Below are 20,585 nucleotides of genomic sequence, written 5' to 3'. Positions count from 1 at the left end.
GCTAGATTTTTTGCTATTTAATTTTAAACTTTTTAAATTATCAGTAAAAAAAACGCCGCATTTCCGCATTTGACGTTTAAAATGCCGGCGACGTCATAAATACAACGTCAAAAAATTGAACACCATTTTATCTTTCTGTTTGATTATATTATCATATAAAATTTAATTTTGAACTGTGAAAGCTAATATTTTTCCAGACGAAATATTTAGAGGACGGCACATATTTTCTTTTTACATGAATAAAACTACAGACATCCACAAAACTACAGAAAGTGTGAAATCATTCTATTCTCGTACATGTACATATTCTTTCAATCATAACATTGGATTAAACCTGGTTCTTTTCTATGTGATAAGATCTCTTGATATAATACTAGTATTCACTGTAATTGCTTTAGAATGTATAGTAATGGTGATCTTTCTTAAACATGAAAATATAAAAGTATAATTTTCAAACACGGCAAAACAAGAGTATCAGGCTAACTTGACCCTTATGACATACGAGGTCGTTTTCATAGAACCAATGTTCGCATAAACATGTATGAAAGACTTAGGTATTGAATTCTTTATGTATGACATGTATTTGACCCATAGAATACGGAAAGTTTCTCAACAACAGACTCGAGTTTTGTAATTTTCCCTCTCAATATATTCCTTATTCCGTCTTTTCCTGCCCGTTTGCTGGCCAAGGACATGTGCATCTCACTAATTCCCTGCGCGGCTAGATTGCTGCTTTGTGTTTTTGAAAGTACATTTTGGTCTATCAAGCGACTAAAACTTTCGAAATACATTTTCTTGTTTATCAGTTTTTGATTATTTACTAGAACACTATCGGTTGAAAATAAGTTCGCCATCAGTTTTTCATGAACGTCCGATACCCTTTTCAATAAATTCGTCAATACATTTACGTCAGCTTCTGCATTATGCAATTGCAAGTTTTCATTCTGATCATCAATAAGATCTGTTGTCAGACTCTCCAGTTTGTATGAGCTTCTACCTGGGAATTCGTTTTTGAAAAGTTTTAGGGTATCACTGAATCCAGAGATATCTTTCAAATTATCCTCCATTTTGAGCCTGCAGATGGTTGAAACAAGGATGCGCGCATCAAACTTGGCGTTGTGAGCAACCAGAACTGGTGACTTATGTTTTTTTAACCATACCAAGAATTCACCAATAGCACGTTCGCATGTTGTGGATTCAACTGGAATAAGGTTATAATACATGGTCAACCCATGAACTTCAATACCAGTAAGTTTTGACACTGTAGACGGGATGAAACCGTTTTGTGGCATGACGAATCTCACAAAGTGATCAGATGTTTTCAACTCTCTCGCCGCAATTTGGATAATACTGCTATCGGTAGCTAAAAATAAACACGAAAATACGTAATTTTAATTCAGAAAATTATTGTAGAGTTCTTGATTTTAATATTTTCATTATTATATATGTAAAACACTCACCGAATCCTGTGGTTTCTAGGTCAATGATTACAACTGATGTGGAAGTGGATACAAGGGTGTTCGTTGTCCGTTTTTTAGTGGTTGCTGGCAACGGAATTTCTTGTATTTCTTCATCAAGCTGACCCTCTTCTTTATTTAGTGTAACACCTGATTCATAAGTAGTTCCTTCCCTCAGTTCCTCCATCACTTGCACAGTATGTCGATTTTCCTTCGCTTTTAGTCGCTCCCTTTTTGCCTGGATAGTCCCCTGTTTAACCTTTTTTACATTTCTCTTTTGGTCCAGTTTGTGAAACCTCTCTGTAGCATGTTTCCCAGGTGAGAGATTGCACGTTTTATTGACCTTAATAAATAGAAAATTTTTTTTTACATCCACAAGGTTTGAATTGTTCTTATAACAAGAATAGATATGGGTTACCCCATATCCAAAGATATTCGACTTTTAGATTTAATATGTTTAACAGTGTTTATAATGACGTTAATAAAAAAAAACTACACTGTCTAATTATAGAACTGTTGTAAATTTCGTGAGTCCATAGCATTACGGTCACCTAGTCTCGTAACAAACAGTACACATAGGCCTACATGTACCTGTGTCCGCAAGACCAACATTAGCCTTGGTCTACACACGTGCGATGGAGCTGTCAAACGCATCCAGCGAGCTCGGAGAAACACGTTTTGTTTTGCGAGAAGTTACGATGGCAGACAAAACTTTTCTTTTCTTGATTATATCATATGAATACGAATTCTGATTAATAAAAATTATACAATCCCTGTTGAACTATATATAGTTTGTTCTAACATTTGCATCTGCAACAACTTGTGTTTAAAATGGCCGGGTTAGGAAAATCAGGACCGGGTCGGAAAATTCTAAACTGAAAACCTTTTTTGTTTTGAAAATTACTGAAATATACGAATGTATTCGTCGCAGAAATTACTTACATTATTCAAGTTCTATATAAAATGGTATGCTGAACTTCAACACGAACCCGAATCTCCGACCCAGTTCTCGTTTTGCCACACATACCCTACAGTTTACAAAGTGTACACACGAGCAGAATCCGGCCACACAGAATGATTAATTTTTTCTTTAAGAAGAAATTGTATGATAATTAACGGACTATAAACATGTACTTAATATAGTATTATCAATTCATCGGTGAAAAGATATGAATCGAAGAATGACCTAAATATTCTCTGTTATCAAACATGTAAAAAAAAAAAAAGGCTGAGGAGGGAGCGAGCGTAGGAATATTGATATTTTTTATTTGCATTTCGGGGGAAAAGTGACTTTCCAATAATATTTTGACGTTATTTTTGATTTCTTTAACGTATGACATACACAACTTTACTCTAATCATGAACAATAATGTTGTATCTACTTAATCATGATGGAACTATTTTGGTCGGACCAATTTGTGTGAGCCGCCGCTGAATACAGTAATATATCTTGCATTAATAGTATGCATTGATCGAATATATTAAAAAGGATTAATTACCCCACCCCCTCAAAGTTTAATGAAAAGATAACTTAATTATCATACCTCTAACAGATACCGATGACCCTCATTTTTCTGTGCTATAGATGCAGAAAGGCGATAAGCTAAACTTTCTGACCCGGAGTAATGCTGTGATTTGGGGGCCTTCTTTGCAATCATATGGTTGAGATTCTCATTAGCATTCGAAGACTCCAGATCTGAGAATTTGTCAGCGTTGGTAGTATATTTAGCAAAAATGCTGGATAATGACTCCCGCAAGCCTTCATCTTCCAGGTCTCTTCCGTGTGGTAGCGACTTGTGTTTGTAGGAAGTTGGGTCTTTCAAAAATCCACACCACTTTTCATTACACTTAACATGTTCTCCAAAGGCATGAGGGACAATGGCCTCTAGATTTTCCCGAAGGGATGCTGGGCTACCCCTGTTTTGCTGCACTGCGTAAGAAAAACACTTTTTGAAATAATTGATAATCTTCACGCTCAAATTTTTGTTTCCCTGACGAAGTTTGTACAAATTGCTCGTAAGATTCTTAACTACATGATTTTTGTCGCTTGATTTTGTTAATTCTGGAGAAATTGCCTTTTTTGCTCTGATGAATGTGGTAGTGTCATCATCCATGGTAAGTTTTTTTACATCAAAGCCTTTGTCTTTTAATGATTTCAAACATTTTACTGTTAAAAAAGGCTCCATCCCTTTTGCCGAACCTGACCAATTTCTTTTACAATTGTGAGTTTTAGCTTGTTTTTTCTTTCTCCTGGCATGTGTGCATTTTCTGCAGGACCTGCAGGCCAAACCGAATGCAAGGCATTTTTTGGTATGCTTTCCAACGACTGTTACATGCCCTGAGAGGCTGTCATAGTTTTGCCCTGTCCCTCGCTTTTGCCAAGCGCCGTCACAGGAAACCTGTGGAGCTTGGGTACCGTCACCGCTAAAACAGATTAAAGAAACCTTATATTTTATAACATTCTATGTATTATTTGTATGCTTACGTTACTTTTTACAAACACGAATGAGCTGCAGAACTGAAGATCTCTGCTTGAGAAATTGTCAAAATTTTTAGAGCTACATGTACAGATCTGCAGCTATGCATCCAGGGAAGTAGGGGAAGGGGGGGGGGGGCTTAGTGATATCAGTTACTTTAGTATATATTAGGGATGGCAATTTCTAATCGGTTAACCGGTTACTCGGTCGGAACGATGGTAATCAGTTAGAAATTTTGTAATCAGGTTAGTCGGAAAAAAATTTAAATTTTTGTAAATTTGAACACAATAGCCTAAAATTTCAATTTAAAAAAAACTCATATAAAAGATAAAGTGTTCTAGTGTTGAGAGGATTATGGAAAGAAATTTGCTAGTTGATGGGTAACCGGGTTTTTAAATACTTATTGCATTAAAATTAATAAAAATATTTAAAATCATTGCATTGTTGACTTTTAATTGAGAGTGATTTGGAGATAATTAAGACTTCTTGACATCTAAGGGGTAATTGGTCAGTTTTTGCGATGTTAATTGTGGTTTAAACACCATGCCGTTAGTCAGCCTGTACTACGTTTCTTTAATGATTTTAATTAAATGATTGATCAGCAGCGTAGCTGATTATAATGTGTATCTTCCCCCCCCTTCTATCCGTTATAATTACTTATCAAATTATATTATCAAACAAACATTGTAAATTAAGCGAAAGTTTAGACTTCATATTGATTATTCTGGCAATACGACATAAGCCTCTGTAAGATTTCTGATTTTTTAAAAATGTATCTGAGACTTCCATGCCTTCTTTTGTGTTATTTTTCTTTGTTTTGTCTTAAATTTTCAAAATGAAATAAAATATAAATAGTGTTCTGATAAAATATGAACATATTATTTCTGCAGGTAACATCCTCTTGGCCTTGTTTATTTTAGGAAAGCTTTTAAAAAATTATGAAATCTGCAGAGAATTTTTGATACGATTAACCGATTAATCGGTCGGAATGTCTTGCGGTTAACCGATTGGCGATTCTGTATTCGATTGCCATCCCTGGTATATATGGATTTAGTTGCTAAAAAATATAGCGTGTCCTACACTCTAAATGACAGTAAACTTTTACTGATGTTATACCTGTTTGTGCATATATGTAACTTTTCCTCCTCCAAGGCCATATTGCAGGATTTATCTGCAATTTCTTCAAATGCACGCCCCACCTCTCTTTCTCTTTCTTTCAAGGTTTTGTGGTGTATCGTTGGAATATTTAATTCGGCCAAAATGTTGTTTATTTGTTGCTCCCCAATTCCAACATTAATCATTGCTGTAATTGTGTAAAATTGAAACTCAATACCAACCAAATTCAAATACCGTAATGACTTCGAGAATAGGAAGTATATATTTCTGCTAATATATATATTTCTTTAATTCTTTCAAATCGATAAATCTTTTTTTTTCTTTTACGTGTATTATTGAAAAGAGCTTTCTACTTTAAGCGCATTTATAGTATGCGACATAGCCTCTACAATATAGGGCATTTACAAATATCGTTTTATGATTTTTAGTAAATCTAGTTATAAACTTATAATTATACATTCACAAAATTTTACTTAATTTATTAAATATTTTATTTAAGAAATAAATATGAAAATATATCGATAGCAATATGTACATGTATTTTCATTAGACATATAAGCATGGTAGTATGCAAGTGCGCTCTCTCTATCTATCTATCTCTCTCTCTTGGTATGGAATACATATATTTTCGGGACATTTTATTGTAAATGATTCCAGGGCTATAAAATCACAGGTGTCTTTCAATTTTAACGATTTCTTCAGAAAATAATAAATGCATTTCGCATAAAAGAAAGTTATAGGTATGGGTTACCGCCAACTTACCGGTATACCAATTACACATATCCGTTATCACTTGATTTCGTATTATCTTAAAACATCGAGAGAAAAAAATAAAACGCACATCGCAGGCACGTACCAACATAGGGGAGAGGGGAGGGGGTGCCCCCCCCCCCCCCACTTTATCCAAACCATAACTTTTATTATTGAATATGTCAATTGAAAGAATGGTCGATCCACTTTTTGATTCAGTAAATTGAAAAAGGGAAATTAGCGTTGTATGCACAAAAATCGGTACTGAAAGAAGTTGTTATTCAATTGCCAATTCTTTACCACCACCCCACCCCACCCCCCCCCCCTCCCCCTCACATACTCAATAATTATATTTTCGAGTTTCCTTTTTATTTGCTTAACATCTTTTATAGGCAAGTAAAAAAAAATTATGTGGCTGGTCCGCCACTTTCAAAAACGATGCTACGTCACTACAACGACCCATGTTCATTGATTATTTTTACCAAAGTGTACAGCCACTTACCTGCTGCAAGTTTTGTGTTGACGTCAAAACATTTAGCTGGACCAGTTTGGTTTGCTGTGTTATGTTTTTTTCCTGTATACACTGGGCTGATTTCATTGCACTCCGAACATTTTATGTAAAAAATGGAGGCTAAACCATATTTTCTTTCGCTTACGCACCATTCTAATCTTAGTGAATTCGAGCAATGAAGACACGATCGTAAACCCTCAATCAAAGTATCTAGTTCTATGATTCTTCTTTCTCCATTCCAAAAACTGCCTTGACTGTCCTGCGACTCCTCAGATGTCTGATTTTTTTCAGCACTCTTAACTTCTTTTTTGGTAAACAATTTTAAATTCGATAATCTTCTGCGAGTTCTTGTTGATATAATTCTTCCTTTGTGCCGCATTTTCAAGATTTGAATATTGAATCTTTGACAGGTAATGCTATTGTGACGTAATTTTATAAGTTAAAAAATCAAGCAATTTCCCGCGGAAATGCAATGTATCTTTGTATAATGAGTATATATTTTAAAAAAGAATTTTAAAACCACATACAAAATACAATTATAGGGGGGGGGGGGGGGGGGGCTAATATTTGTTTTTTGTTTTCCCAAGTGTCAAATTGTAATTTTTGAATTTACCGGGTGTTAATCAATACAAAAATTACAATATGACAACTATATTGTAATTTGTGTTTTTTCTTCCACCCGGTATATTAAAAAATTTCAATATGACGCAAGCAAAATTAAAATTTTTGAAAAAAAAATTAATAAATCATATAATGACACTTTTAGGAGGCATACGAAAGGTGATAAATGAGATATAGTATTTTTTTTTCTAAATTACTAAGAAACCTAAAAAAAAAATTGCTTCATTTTCTGCTGTAAAGTACATGTAAATATAATATTGGTTTTTCTATAGGACATGGTTACACCTTGTAGTGGGCCTCCGGTAATTCCTACTGGCCTGTAAACTATTCACTATTTTTGTTATTGCATCATAAAGGAATATAAAGTAAAATGTAAATAGATCTGTAAAATGAAAAATGATTTAAAAAATGATATATATATATATATTTAATTCTAAATCAGATGATGCTGAACATCATGCTTGTTCTGTAGTGTTGTCATGTTTTTGCTTGTGAGATTTAATCGCTGAACCTGAGGATTACAACATATTTGACAGACACATGTCCCCGGCCCTCTCCGTGTCGATTGTTTCAAGTCGGTGTATGACTTCATTACTAGTATATTACATGTATTCAATTCGACTGAAGAAATTTTAATATTACGTAATAATAATAGTAATATATTGTTTTATTTTACTGGTGATTCCTACATGATGAGTTTATATTACTAATTAAAAATATAGATACAATAAATAAGTTTATCAAAACTCTTTATTAGTCAGCAATTGGCATTATAGAAAGTGAAGCGGGAAATCATTTGACGTCTTCATTGTGACGTCATAAACGAATGTGCACAAAACGGCTTCTTGAATCGTCTAAGTTGTGTACAGAATATGATGACGAAAGCAAACCCGCGACCTACCTTAAGAGTATTTTTCTTATAATTTCGATTAAAACCCCAGTCATATTTCCAAAAACGATCGACGGCCGACCGACGACTTTTCAGACAAAAATAGAAGTCTTCAAGCGACAGTCGACAGTTCATCAGCCGTTGTCTTGCCCGATTTTGACCTCTTCTTTGTCGGCCGACCAATTTTGTGTCAGTAGGTTTAAGTTAAATATTTTTTTTCTGCGTCGGTGGCCGATTCCCTCAAATAAAGCAGTCGTTGAATAGTCCTTCAATCATCGACCATCGACATACAATTTGTAAAGTCTTTCGTAAATCTCAGGGGCGTAGCAACGGGGGGGGGGGGGGGGGGGGGCAGTTTTTTCACCAACCTTACTTATACTATAGGAAATGTTAATTGAAAGCCTGGTTGGCCCCCCACTTTTAGTGATGTACGGTACCGAAAATGTAGTATTAGAATTGGTACTGAAAGTAGTTGACACTGAGAAAAAAGTTTACCCCCCCCCCCCCCCACCACGAAATAGGATTTTCGACTTTGGGTAACTTCTTCCTTTTTTTTGTTTGCTTGTCAACTTTTTCAGGTAAGTAAAAAAAAAAAATTCTCTGGCTGAACCCCCCCCACTTTCAAAAACGATGCTACGCGCCTGAATCTGACCACATTTAGGAATTGGGTTAATTTCATAAATGTCGGGCGACGTTGGAAATCAAACTACGGCCCAGCGAATGATGATTGGGCGATGGTTGCCCGACTTACAGATATTTTAACTTATAAAGGAATCGTTGATGCTAGGAATTAATGTCACTTCTCTGCGTTGCCCGATACTAATGTCGGCCGATATTTTCTTCAGCCATGATAAGAGAAAAATTTGGTCGCCTAATATGACCTAGGCATAACTGCAGATTGTTGCCTCAAGAGTCCTATTCTTGCCTAAAAAACTGTTGGCCATCGATCGTGTTTTGAAATGTGACTGGGGTTTAAGTGTGACTGTATTGTCATTTGAGGCGACGAAATAACTTGTCGTATTTTACCGGTATTAGAATTTTGATCTATCCTATTCAAGCACATGCAGTTGTTTCGGAAATAATTTTTTAACCAAAAGTAAAATAATTCTAGCTGACTTATAAAGTTTTCTGTCCGTGAGTGTGTTTTTTTTTGAGATTGTCTGTATAAACAGGATGCACTAATATTATTCTAACTAGAAAAGTAGAATATAATTTGAATGATATATCCTCAAGGGCATAAAATATTAAAAGTTCGTTATTTATATGCTATAGGCTATTTCAAAAGGAAAAAATTCAAGTTGATTTAAGACCGCGGAACATTAACTGGCAAAATTGGAAATATACAGCTTACGTCATTTCTATCTGTTACAATCAAAACATTCAGTGATAGACAATGTAATGGGCGGGTACAATTCGACGCGGACGTTTGGAAAACATTCATTTTCAATCCACCTCAGCTACGCTAGAAGGCACATTATTACTGATTGACCCAGAAGACAAATAATTTCAATTTTGGTACAGTTTGAATTTTTTTGTCTAGTGTTTTAAATGAATAAATATTTAAGGGACAAATATTTCATTTCTGTTCGGTATATACATGTATATCTTAGTGTTGGTGATGGTGGTGGTGGTGGGGGGGGGGGGTTGAACGATTTTTTAATAAAGTTGTCCAACAGTTTTCAGTGAAAATAAGTATAAAACTCATGCACTCTTATAATCCTAGAAATAAAATATATTGTCATGTTAAGCCATGGCCTGACTCGACAATTTTTACCCCCCCCCCCCCCCCCCCTTCTAGAATCAAATATCTCCTGAAAAATAATCTTTGTCTTGTATGACCTTTCTCGTTCTTAAAATTATAACAACAATATGTATTTGGGAGTTGAAATATAGTTGATTTTTGGATCATACATTCACTCTTTGCTTTGAAAACATCTCAGGTGGATTGAAAATGAATTTCAATCCGATGTTTTCCAAACGTCCGCGTCGAATTGTACCCGCCCATTTCCTTATCTATCACTGAATGTTTTGATTGTAAACAGATAGAAATGACGTAAGCTGTATATTTCCAATTTTGCCAGTTAATGTTCCGCGGTCTTAAATTAAAAAGCCTATCTTTCATGGTACGGACAAGGACTTCTGAAGCCCAAAATGAATTGCATTGCGAATTCCACTGAAAGATTTGTCCTTAAATCAATTCCAATAAACGTCCTCCTTTTACATTGCAACTTTGGTTAAATGAGCATTCTTATTTTAAAAATAAAACATAGTGCAGCCACTGTGTAGGACTGGTTTAAGGTACATATTTAGACTTTAAAATTCAAGCTAATTGAAATTTGATATTCTGTATCCGCTCCCGCTTCTCATTTGAGAACCGGTAGCGGGTTCGGAACATCTAAGTAGCTCTATAGACGCTAATCTGGAAAAAAGGAAGTAAATTCAATGAATTCCGTTACAGACACTCGCTCAATGGTTCGCTCTCATCAAGTTTTGGGCAACAATGGAGCCCAGCACTTACGGAATTGCAGATATGAAACTAAGAATAAAACGCTCGGGCTCAATTTTCTCGGACAATGTGAACCAGTCAACTTCTTGTACGACATTTTATGAACCACTCTCCACCATCATCTTGTTCCACTAGACTTATTACATAGATACGAATATATCTACGAACTTTTTTATAATGACATAGTAAAGGTGTGATTAGAGATCTAAAAGTCTGCATGGTTCTAGACTTGTACTCCGTTTGTGCCGTAGTACATGTACTCCTTGGGTGTACGACGACTACAGGTGTTACTCCTTGGGAATACATGTAGGGAGTACATTATTGACCTATAATTCAACTTTCTGCGTGTTGATGCATAAAAGACAAAAGGGAATATAGATGTACATTGGTTACAGCTCTACATCCTATGAGTACATGGAATAAAATTCAACTCCCTGTGATTATCTGCCCCAGAGCGTCTTTTTCCATAACATGATCACAGGTCTACGTAATGACTGTAAGTACATAAGCTTACTGAAATACATCTAATTGGGAGTGCATGACTATGCGAAAAGTCTACTCATTGGAGGTATATACTGGAATATTGGTCCTATACTTCTTGGTTAAAGAAGTCTGAAACACCTACCTCTTCTACAATATACATGTCACAGGTGGTGAAAGGTCAAGTCTCAACCGGGACTCGAACCCAGGGCCTCTGACGTACTGTGCCAGCCGCTCTAACCAACTGAGCTATTGAGACCCGATATATTGACTGACCCTCACGCACCTGTGAACCCGGTGACATATTCCCCCTCTTCGTAGAAATTCGTCCCCGAATTCTATGAGTTAAGGAAATGCGTGAAGCATATTCCAAAGGAACAGTGGGTTTTTTCGTGGGGCGCCAAATGTCACAGGTGGTGAAAGGTCAAGTCTCAACCGGGACTCGAACCCAGGGCCTCTGGCGTACCGTGCCAGCGCTCTAACAAACTGAGCTATTGAGACCCGTTATATTGACTCAACCCGGTGACATACATGTTATTGATTTAGCCAAGAAATTTATGTTAATCAGTGTCAAACATCTCCCATGTATGGTAGTACTTTGTCAATAATCAAAATACAGTATTATATAATCTTACTAAAATCTACAGGTAAAACAATTTCCGACTGTATTTTGATGAATATAGTATAAACCGCCTCATCACTGCCAAAGATCTGAAGTCTTTAATTACATGGCCATTGGGAATCCTTCACTCTAACCCCCTCTGAAATAACAACATACCTCTAGGGCCAGGACTCCAAGATCTGGGGTGGAGAAAATCGTTTCCAGGAAGTGGAGCGACTCCTCGTCCGTTGTGCGGGTAGCTCCACTCATTGTCTGTTGTACCATTGGTAAACGTTTAGGGCATGGCACCAGATGCTTAAATTATAAAGAATATTACATTTTCATCTGGAAATTAACCCCATGCGAGAAGTTTTAGAAACAACACTGGAAATGAAATATAATGCAGGTAGCTCCATTTATATAATATCCCCAAAGTTTCACAGAATAGAGAGGTTTCAAATATGAAGGAAAATAAAGCCGAGCTTTGGTTGTCACTTTTAAGTACGTGTAGTTGGTCTCCATACGTTTAAATATTCTGATTGGAATTTTGTAAAGTCGTCATACATTTTTGTAAAAATTAATTTCATGAAAAATAGCCGATTACAAATAAAATTCGTTACAATACTTCCTTTTTGATCTTTAAATAGTATTTTAATTAAGTTTCAAAGGGAAATTAAGGAGGAAGTATAGACTTCCTCTACTACTAGGCCTACTTCTTCTTTAGGTTGCTTCCAGATTTGATTACAAACATTGGTTCAAGAAAGCCGCAGCTCATTAAAAAAAATAGGGCGATGCATCGAAAGTTTTAAAAATAATTCGTATCTTCCTTTTCATTATTCTGCATATAAATTTTAATATTAATATTTGACATATAGCTCTTTAGAAAAGATAATATTTAATTCTCTTAAAGAGGACATATCTAGTGAGGGGGATATTAGAAACCTTGTTAAAACAATTTTCTGAATTTTTATTAATTGATTAAACATGTACAAGTACTTAACCAAATTGACAACTTTCATGATGCAATGTAAAAATAACCTGGGGAACGTTCTAAAATAAGCAAATTGTTAACGACATGCACCTGTCAGTTACTATATCTATAGTTTGCATTAATTCATAAGCAAGAAGAAGCTTTTCGGCAGGCAGACAGGTTATGCAGTACATCATTCTGCTTTAGTTTTCTAAGGATTTACACGACTGTGTATAATTTTATTTACAAATACTGATACTGGTCAGAATTTTCCTCGTGCAACCTTAATGCTCGAGTGCATCTACATCTAGCCTATAAAAAGCACACGTCCTTTTTTTTTTTAATTTTTACATTGTGCAACTGCAACTCTGCTTCGCATGCGAAAATTTACATGCGCCAATATTAACTATGGAAAGAATAGATGCAATATTTCCATACCAAAATTTAACCCTAAAATTCTTCAATGTGATAGATGTTTTAATATTTAAATTATTTTTTCTGCAGTTGGAAAATGAAAGTTCTTACCTCCTTCTGCAATATGTGACTTTCTGTTTTTCAAATTTACACATGCGTTTTGTTATCTTAATAAGTAAACATACTCTTTCTACAATACTTAGAATTGCAAGTTTTTTCTACGAATTGATATTCAAATCTATATTGAGATCTTTCCACGAAATTCATTGAACCATGAATTCCCATTAAAACAGTAGTAAATCGAAAACGAAAGCAGACCATCTGTCATGGAGACCACATATTCGATAAGGTCGCTTCAAATTCATGATAGCCTACCCTCTGTATACAACAAAGTCTTCTCATAGCAGCTGGCATCTTTAATCGATAAATAAACAGAAGAAAATGTTTGTTAAACATTTGTATTTATTCCCTATCGTGAATATTTCCGTTATTTATCTTGACCCCGACATGCTAAGTCGCCATTAGAATATTCGACTCCATTGTAAATAAGGAAGAGAATGATTCTAAGAAGTATAATGACATCTTTAGCACTCTCTGAATTTTCCCCACTTTTAAAAACCATTGAAAAGAAAACGCGGTTCTGCAATTTTAAAAAAATTAGCTAATTTCGACTTAAGAACAGTACGAGTTACTAGTTTAATGCTTATATCAAAATAAAAAAAATATATAGCGTTTATTAAAATAATGGATTTTTAAAAGATTTATTTTACATGTACATTCTGTAACTGAAATTTATTGAAAAGACATTTGCAAGTATGATTTGATTATACAACCAAAACAATAATTTGGTTTTGTATTTATTTTGCGTGATAGTAAGCGGCCTTTTCACATGTCGGTGAAAAAAATGATGTTTTGCAAAAGTTGCCTAACATTGCTTCATAGAGTGAGAAAAAGTATTGTTCCTATTCGAAATGTCTCCAGAATTTCTTCATCATCCTTTGATGACTGGAATAAAGCTGTGTCGGACGCGGAGAAAATCGTTGGGTACCCAACGTCATTCATGAGTCTTCGCTGTTTGATAAGTGACGAGTTCTCCAATGTTGCCATGCACTTGAGAAAATTAGTCGGCACGCGACATCCTCTTTTAAAGACTGCTAGGTACACATTGTATGAATCTCCTTTCATTTGAATTTATAGATTCAGATAATTTAATTTTATCTATTGAGCTACAGTGAAGTCGCCAATTCCGGGTCACGTCAGGATGTTTCGTTGATATTTTGCAAATCTGTTCAATTTATATGTTATGCAATATATGTATTGAAAGAACAAATAGTGAGTCATCCAAACACTTTTTCGTTTTCAAAGAAGCTACACGGGAACAATATTTACAGGGGTATTTCAGCAAGACCTAGCTTCCCCAGTTACGAATCATTTTCTCCATTTCCGGGTCATGTGACTTCACGGTCGTGTAATATTCATGGAACGTTTCGGAACTCGATTTTTATGATGTTATAACATAAAACAATTCATGCAGCTTGGAGAAAAAGTAAAACAACCACAGATATATGTTTAAATTATTTTTAAAACAATTATAACAAAACAAATTGCAGTATGCAGAATTAAAAAAATGTTTGGGATTAAAAATAATCCAATTAAATTCATTTATTTAAAAAATGCATTTGAAGGGTTAACTCGATTTTAGTTTTTAGAACAAATATTTTCCAGTTAGAATAATTTTGCTAATCAAGGTAAATACATGGTTGTCAACTGGTTTTGTACATAGAATTTTGACATGTTCATGCCACGAGATTGCGTGACCTGCAATTGGAGAAACTACTACAGTTTGATTTAATAATAATTATAATTTTATTTGAGCAGCGATCATTATGATTGATTTCTGAGTTAAAAGTAAATGCATTTGCCATACTTTCGAGCTCTTATTATTTATCTAGATCCTTTATATCAGCCTTTCTGCAGCAAACAAAAACGAAAGTAGCCAGTCACTGCAGCAGAAACGTCCAAGTCTTTATTGCATGCGTTTCAGAATTTCGATTGTCGGATGCTCTCTTAAAGTTGATATTCAAAATTTTGTAATTAATTACATACAGAAAGACCAGTTCTTCATGACCAGCGTATTCATTAAGTTTTTTGGGCTTGAATTTTAACACTATGGCATAAAATACTTGCAAGTGACCCAGAATTGGAGACGACCCGGAATTGGCGACTCCACTGTATCATATATTTGTCAGATTTGAAAAAGTAGAGCAAAATTGATAGAGCAAATGAATGTATGCACCAGGTCCTGGAAAATCACTATATTTAGCTATATAGCTTAATTTACCTATACAGCTTTATTCACCTTTATAATATAGCTTTATTTAGCTATTTTAGAATAAGTTTCTGTTTTATGAAAAGCAGACAAAAACTCGCATGAAAATTATGGCTGATATTTTTTTTAAAAAGGTTTGATAAAAACAACCTAGGGCATTGATAGTAAAAAGATTGTCTTTTTAAACACTTTTTACCAAAAAAAATGCATCTCTATTGTTTGGATAGCTGTCCCTCACTGGATGTGCGATGAGGTATGACTAAGTGTGAATGCCTTGTATTGTGCTAAATTATTACCAATCAATTATCTTGTTGACCAAAACTGCTTTTCTTTGTTAAAGTAGCTGCTTAATCACAGCTTAACTGTTATACATAGCCCCAAAACTTTTAGATCTTTGATTGCAATTGCACAAAAGGAGAAACATTTTTTGAAGTGGGTTTTTGGTGAATTGTTTTCAGTTCATTTCAAAATTGAAAACTAATACTGCCTCATTATGTGACTTTTTGTCTGCTTTTCATAAAACAGAAATTTACTCTGAAATAGTTAAATAAAGCTGTATTATATAGGTAAATAAAGCTATGTAGGTAGATTTAGCTATATAGCTAAATATAGTGATTTTCCTACACCAGTGACCTGTGCACTAGAGGCATTTCTGACTCTGGATGAAAAGTATGAAGTAATTACTTTAGCTAATATTACATGTTTTACTGTGAGTCCGTTTGGGCGAGGGCAGATTCAAACAACTCGTACACATATTAAAGTTTGATCTAACTCTTAGACTTTAAACTACACAAGACAGTTGAGCTTGCTCTGCTGGCTAATGATTTTGAGATAATAAAGAAGAATTCAGCTGGGTATCTATTGATAGATCCTTTTCAATCAATCTTAAATGTGTCCTTATAAGCAATGAGTATTTCATAGTGAATGTTTCTGTTTTACAGAGGTTTGCTGTATGATGGTAAACAGAACACACAAACACGAGGGCTGATTGTCCTTCTCATTGCTAAAGCAGCAGGCCCAGGGCCGACTGAACAGGATAGAGCACAAGACAAGATCAGTGGAATATACTCTAGGTAAATAGCTTTATATGGAGGAATATTATTGAACCTTAGTCTGCAGTGATTCAGTGATCTGTAAGGGCTAACTTTGGAAATGTAAGGGTTTACCTTTCCTGTTGATAACTTTGTATATATTTACAGCCTACAATATTTTTGAAAAGCTTTCATTGGTTTTTTTTTCTACAATGCAGAAGCTATGACTTTTATTTATCTGATATTAAAATTGTTGTGACCTATTTATGTAAATGGAAGCAGGTATTTTATCAGGAGTTATTCTTCTTTGCTTTTGAGGGCAATGAATTTTGTGTTCAACTTGATTCAGATTAAGTTTAATTCTCATATTTTATCAGCCAAAGATCCCTTGCAGAGGTCACAGAAATGATCCACACAGCTAATCTCATACATAAAGGAGTGGTTAATCTGGATGATTATGTAGACAGTGACCACAGGGAGAAAAAGGACATGGAATTTGGAAATAAAATGGCTGTCCTCAGTGGAGACTTTTTACTGGCTAATGCATGCACTGAACTAGCCACTCTAAATAACACAAAAGTTAGAATTGTTGTTGAAACTGCAAAGTCATCCTATACATGTAAATGACCTTTAATTGATAACGGGTTTAATTGAGACATTCAAAATGGCAATTTTTGAAGAAAAAAAGTAAATTTTCATTTTCAGCATATTGATGCATACAATATGTACGTGTATTTAGGTTACTAAAGTAATTACCTTGTAACTTTTTTCTATTTTGTTTTTCGATTGCAATAAGAACAAATTCTAATTTATCATCCTGTTTTAAATTGTTAGGTTGTGGAGAAATCAATGACAAAAATAGGGTGGGTCATTAAAAAATCTTCTTCTCAAGAACCACTGGGCCAGAAAAGCTGAAACTTATGTGGAAGCATCCTAGGGTACTGCAGATTCTAAATTGTTAAAATCATGACACAATGGGGAATCAAAGTTTTACATAGAAATATATAGGAAAAATCTTTGAAAATCTTCTTCTCAAGACCACAGGGCCAGAAAAGCTGAAACTTATGTGGAAGCATCCTAGGGTAGTGTAGATTCTAAATTGTTCAAATCATGACCCCTGGGGGAAGGGCGGGGCCACAATGGGTAATCAAAGTTTTACATAGAAATATATAGGAAAAATCTTCTTCTCAAGAACCACTGGGCCAGAAAAGCTGAAACTTATGTGCACATGGAAGGATCATGGGGTAGTGTAGATTTCAAATGTCTAAATTATGATCAGTGGGGTAGGGTGGGGATGCATTATGTATTAAGGGGGAAATCTGGTAAAGAACAGAATGGTCAAAGCTTCTCAGGTGAGCGATGTGGCCCGTGGGCCTCTTGTTTCTATTTTGTTTTTCGATTGCAATAAGAACAAATTCTAATTTATCATTGTTATTAGGTTGTGGAAACAATGTCATTGGCAATCACAGAGCTAATGGAAGCAGAATTCACAGACCTGAGAGATCCCAGAGGGGAGTGCATACTAAAGTCAGACATCCAGTTCTCTGATTGGGTAAGACAGACATATTTGTCATCAGGCAGTCTGTTAGAGAGGAGTTGCCAATCTGCTATGGAGCTTGCTGATCACAGTGAAGATCAAAAAGAGGCTGCAGCCTCCTTTGGAGAAAACATGGCTTACCTAAAGCAGGTGAATATTATAATATATCATTTGAAAAATGATAATAGTATCAGTTATGCATAGTGTGCAAGTAATTGTTACCAAATTCCTGTATATAAATATCAGAGTGGCTCTATATAAAGACTATTACAAATTTATTGATATTACAATATAAGGAATGTGTTTGTTGAACTGCATTGATAGAAAAAAATATTGATAAGACCATCACTTAAACTTTACATGCACATACCTTTAAGGAAAAAAATCTTCTCTTAAGCATCATTTCCCCATTTAAATAATGATTTAGTGAAACACTATTTATTTTTTAAGAGAGGAATATGTACATGTATAGCATCCTGATTGAAAACACTATATGTTTTTTTTTATATATGTTAACTTTCCTTGTCCAACAAATTAAAATCTTTTGAAATTTCTCTTTTTTAAAAACTTTTTGCAGATGAAGAATGATCTCAAGCCCTTTGTCAGTGGAGATGATATTTTAGAGGACTTCAGTATAACCTCAGCACCCGTCATCAAATACCTTGAACAATACCCAGAAGAAAGAAACACAATAATGTCATTACAAACCAAAGACTTGAGACAGGTAAGTGTGTATAAAGAGTTCAACAGAATAACATGAAGAAGTTAGGAAGAAGGTAGGAGGCATACACAGGAAAACATGCCTATAACAAAGTGCCAGGGGCGGACAATTTTCCTTCATTTTAAATGTTAAAAATTAAAGCCTAGGGGAATGAAAATTGCTTTGCTATAAGCATCATTTCATAATAAGCAAGTGCATTGTAACCATGTTTTACTGTACATTGATTGACTTTGGACACAGACAAAAATGATCCATACAGTACTGTAGATATACTGTATGTAGACTTAAAACGAAACATGTAGGCAATATATGATTCACAGGTGATACTTGTACTTAAAGTATTAAACTATAGCCTTGTTTTATTCTTTTTTATTTATAGTATATTAAATCAGTTTTCTTTTTCTGACCTTTGTAGATTGTGTCCACCATCAAGTCCTCTAATGTGATAGCCGAGTGCTTGACTTTATGTGATGAGTATGGTGACAAAGCTTTGAAGGCTTTAGATCTGTTTCCTCAGACTGATGCTAAAACGGCCTTAATTAACATTGTAAACGCAACTATAAAGTCCTGACATACACACTGAAAAAGAAACAACTGAAAGTATTATGATCCTTTGTAGCTTTTAAAATACATTTTTATTGTTCCCAATAGCATATGATATAATTGTTAAATACATTGTGTTTATTTAAGATAATATTGAATAATTTTTTTCAGTATTCTACCATGCAAACAAGACATATATTATCTTATATTTATTATTTTTATTTAATTGTTTTTTTTTTTTTTTTTTTATCATCCTATGGTTTTTCTATACTTTTGATCCAGTAAATCCTACATTTTCATGATGATACATCTTGTGGTGATGCACTTCTCAGTGTCAAACTTAATCACTAGTCATATTACATTATACACCTATGATATAGAATTGTAATCTGTGTAATCATATTGTAATAATTTGTTCATGCCCCCGAGGGCCCTTGATTGGTGAATAAACATATATATATATATATATTAAAAAAGGAAGCAGTGTAAACTCTTTAAATACATTTTGTAAAATACTATATATTAAAAAAATTGCCTTGTTTTATTTTCAAAATACTGTTTTCAAATACATTATGCAGTTCTATTATTAATATATTATATTCCCTTTTGAATGATGCAAATAATTTGTTCACACACAATCTTTACAATTCTACTCCCTCCAATATGCCATCAAAGGAATCAACAAGTTAATACAAGTAATATTCGTAATCATAAAAGGGCTCAGACTCTTTCTTGTATTCCATTATATTTCAAGTTAAAGTACACACCTTGTATTTATTACAGTGTACATATTTACCTCGATTATTGTAACCCCCCCCCCCCCCCCCCCCCCCCACACACACACACACACACAAAGGAAAAAAACATTACAGTGCCTAGATAGATTTAAAAAAATCTGAAACATAATTTTGCAACATGTTTTCATGTTCTTCACCCCATAACTACAGACTTCTTAGACTCTTCATCATAGTGGCATAAATAAATTAAAAGTTAATAAAGAGAATCTTTAATTACCCAATTAAAAAGGTCCAAAATTTTGGAAACTCTGATCTTTCAACTGGTATACTAATTTCACAAGTGTTTTTAATTCTGTGGAAGACCTCGCAAAATGATGGGCCAATCATGAAAAAGAAGACAGAAGTTAGACCTCACATTTAAGCAATTCAGGAACAATATATATGAAAATCATTTCATTCATCGAAGTCAGATTCTAAGCGAATAGAGTGTAATATTGGGATAGGACGTAAACAAAAGTATTGACTGTTCCGTTGTCAAACGCTCGGTATTAGAAGTGATAGTCAATTGACTTTTGAACGGAACCTTAAAAAGCGAAGTCCCTGTCACTGTAAGCATTTGTACCATTAAGAACACGTAAAGCTGTATGACTGAGCACTAAGTTTAGGTTTAATTTTGAAGTACTTCACCGGTATAAGGTTAGATTCTCAAATGGAAAATATCCCATGTGATGTAATGTGATGTGATGTGATGTAATGTTTCATTAGAATTCCCGCGTCAGGAAAGTTAATACGGTTACACTCTTGTACACGTATCTTGTATCTTGGTAATGTATCTCATTTTTTGTGATACATTGCATTACATCGGTTTATACACTGTAAAAGATCAAGATTAATA

At 34.4% G+C, this 20,585-nt stretch overlaps 3 protein-coding genes across 4 annotated transcripts in view; 1 reads left to right on the top strand and 2 right to left on the bottom strand.

Annotated features, from left to right (window-relative positions):
- LOC134270619 (malonyl-CoA decarboxylase, mitochondrial-like) overlaps positions 1–13,303 on the bottom strand; it is a 32,785-nt gene extending 19,482 nt beyond the window's left edge. Inside the window, exons 1-2 of one of the 2 annotated variants that reach the window (XM_062752856.1) lie at positions 13,168–13,303; positions 11,586–11,723 (exon numbers count right to left, since the gene is read on the bottom strand). In XM_062752856.1, the coding sequence (XP_062608840.1) occupies positions 11,586–11,723; positions 13,168–13,248 (219 nt within the window). In that variant the 5' untranslated portion in view covers positions 13,249–13,303. Of the gene's footprint in view, positions 1–11,585; positions 11,724–12,903; positions 13,073–13,167 lie in introns of those variants that run through there. The other variant, XM_062752857.1, reaches the window with a different exon arrangement.
- On the bottom strand, positions 567–6,690 carry LOC134270633 (uncharacterized). Its single transcript, XM_062752874.1, has 5 exons — positions 6,461–6,690; positions 5,051–5,320; positions 3,002–3,881; positions 1,461–1,800; positions 567–1,363 (listed from the first exon to the last, which is right to left on the bottom strand). The coding sequence occupies exons 1-5, from the start codon at positions 6,688–6,690 to the stop codon at positions 567–569; spliced, it is 2,517 nt and encodes an 838-aa protein (XP_062608858.1).
- A 360-nt stretch (positions 13,304–13,663) lies between the features above and the next one.
- Positions 13,664–19,416, top strand: LOC134270618 (all trans-polyprenyl-diphosphate synthase PDSS2-like). The gene is made up of 6 exons (XM_062752855.1): positions 13,664–13,950; positions 16,063–16,194; positions 16,530–16,731; positions 17,591–17,839; positions 18,267–18,413; positions 18,826–19,416. The coding sequence occupies exons 1-6, from the start codon at positions 13,682–13,684 to the stop codon at positions 18,979–18,981; spliced, it is 1,155 nt and encodes a 384-aa protein (XP_062608839.1). The 5' UTR covers positions 13,664–13,681; the 3' UTR covers positions 18,982–19,416.
- Positions 19,417–20,585: the final 1,169 nt, after the last annotated feature.

The sequence above is a fragment of the Saccostrea cucullata genome, unplaced genomic scaffold, assembly GCF_032062105.1.
Source record: "Saccostrea cucullata isolate Sc308-1 unplaced genomic scaffold, CSIRO_AGI_Scuc_v1 ctg171, whole genome shotgun sequence".
In the NCBI taxonomy this organism is placed as follows: Eukaryota; Metazoa; Mollusca; class Bivalvia; order Ostreida; family Ostreidae; genus Saccostrea; species Saccostrea cuccullata.
The sequence above is the reverse complement of the archived record's forward strand: the minus strand, read 5'-3'. Positions and strand labels throughout refer to the sequence as shown.

Excerpts from the sequence above, each read along its gene's own strand:
- LOC134270633 (XM_062752874.1), bottom strand. The coding sequence starts at position 6,690 with ATGCGGCACAAAGGAAGAATTATATCAACAAGAACTCGCAGAAGATTA. Across the intron at positions 5,321-6,460 it reads AATTCACTAAGATTAGAATG|CAGAAATATATACTTCCTAT; the intron begins GTGCGTAAGCGA and ends TATATATATTAG. Across the intron at positions 1,801-3,001 it reads GTCATCGGTATCTGTTAGAG|GTCAATAAAACGTGCAATCT; the intron begins GTATGATAATTA and ends CTATTTATTAAG.
- LOC134270618 (XM_062752855.1), top strand. The coding sequence starts at position 13,682 with ATGTCGGTGAAAAAAATGATGTTTTGCAAAAGTTGCCTAACATTGCTT. Across the intron at positions 13,951-16,062 it reads CCTCTTTTAAAGACTGCTAG|AGGTTTGCTGTATGATGGTA; the intron begins GTACACATTGTA and ends TCTGTTTTACAG. Across the intron at positions 16,732-17,590 it reads CCACTCTAAATAACACAAAA|GTTGTGGAAACAATGTCATT; the intron begins GTTAGAATTGTT and ends CATTGTTATTAG.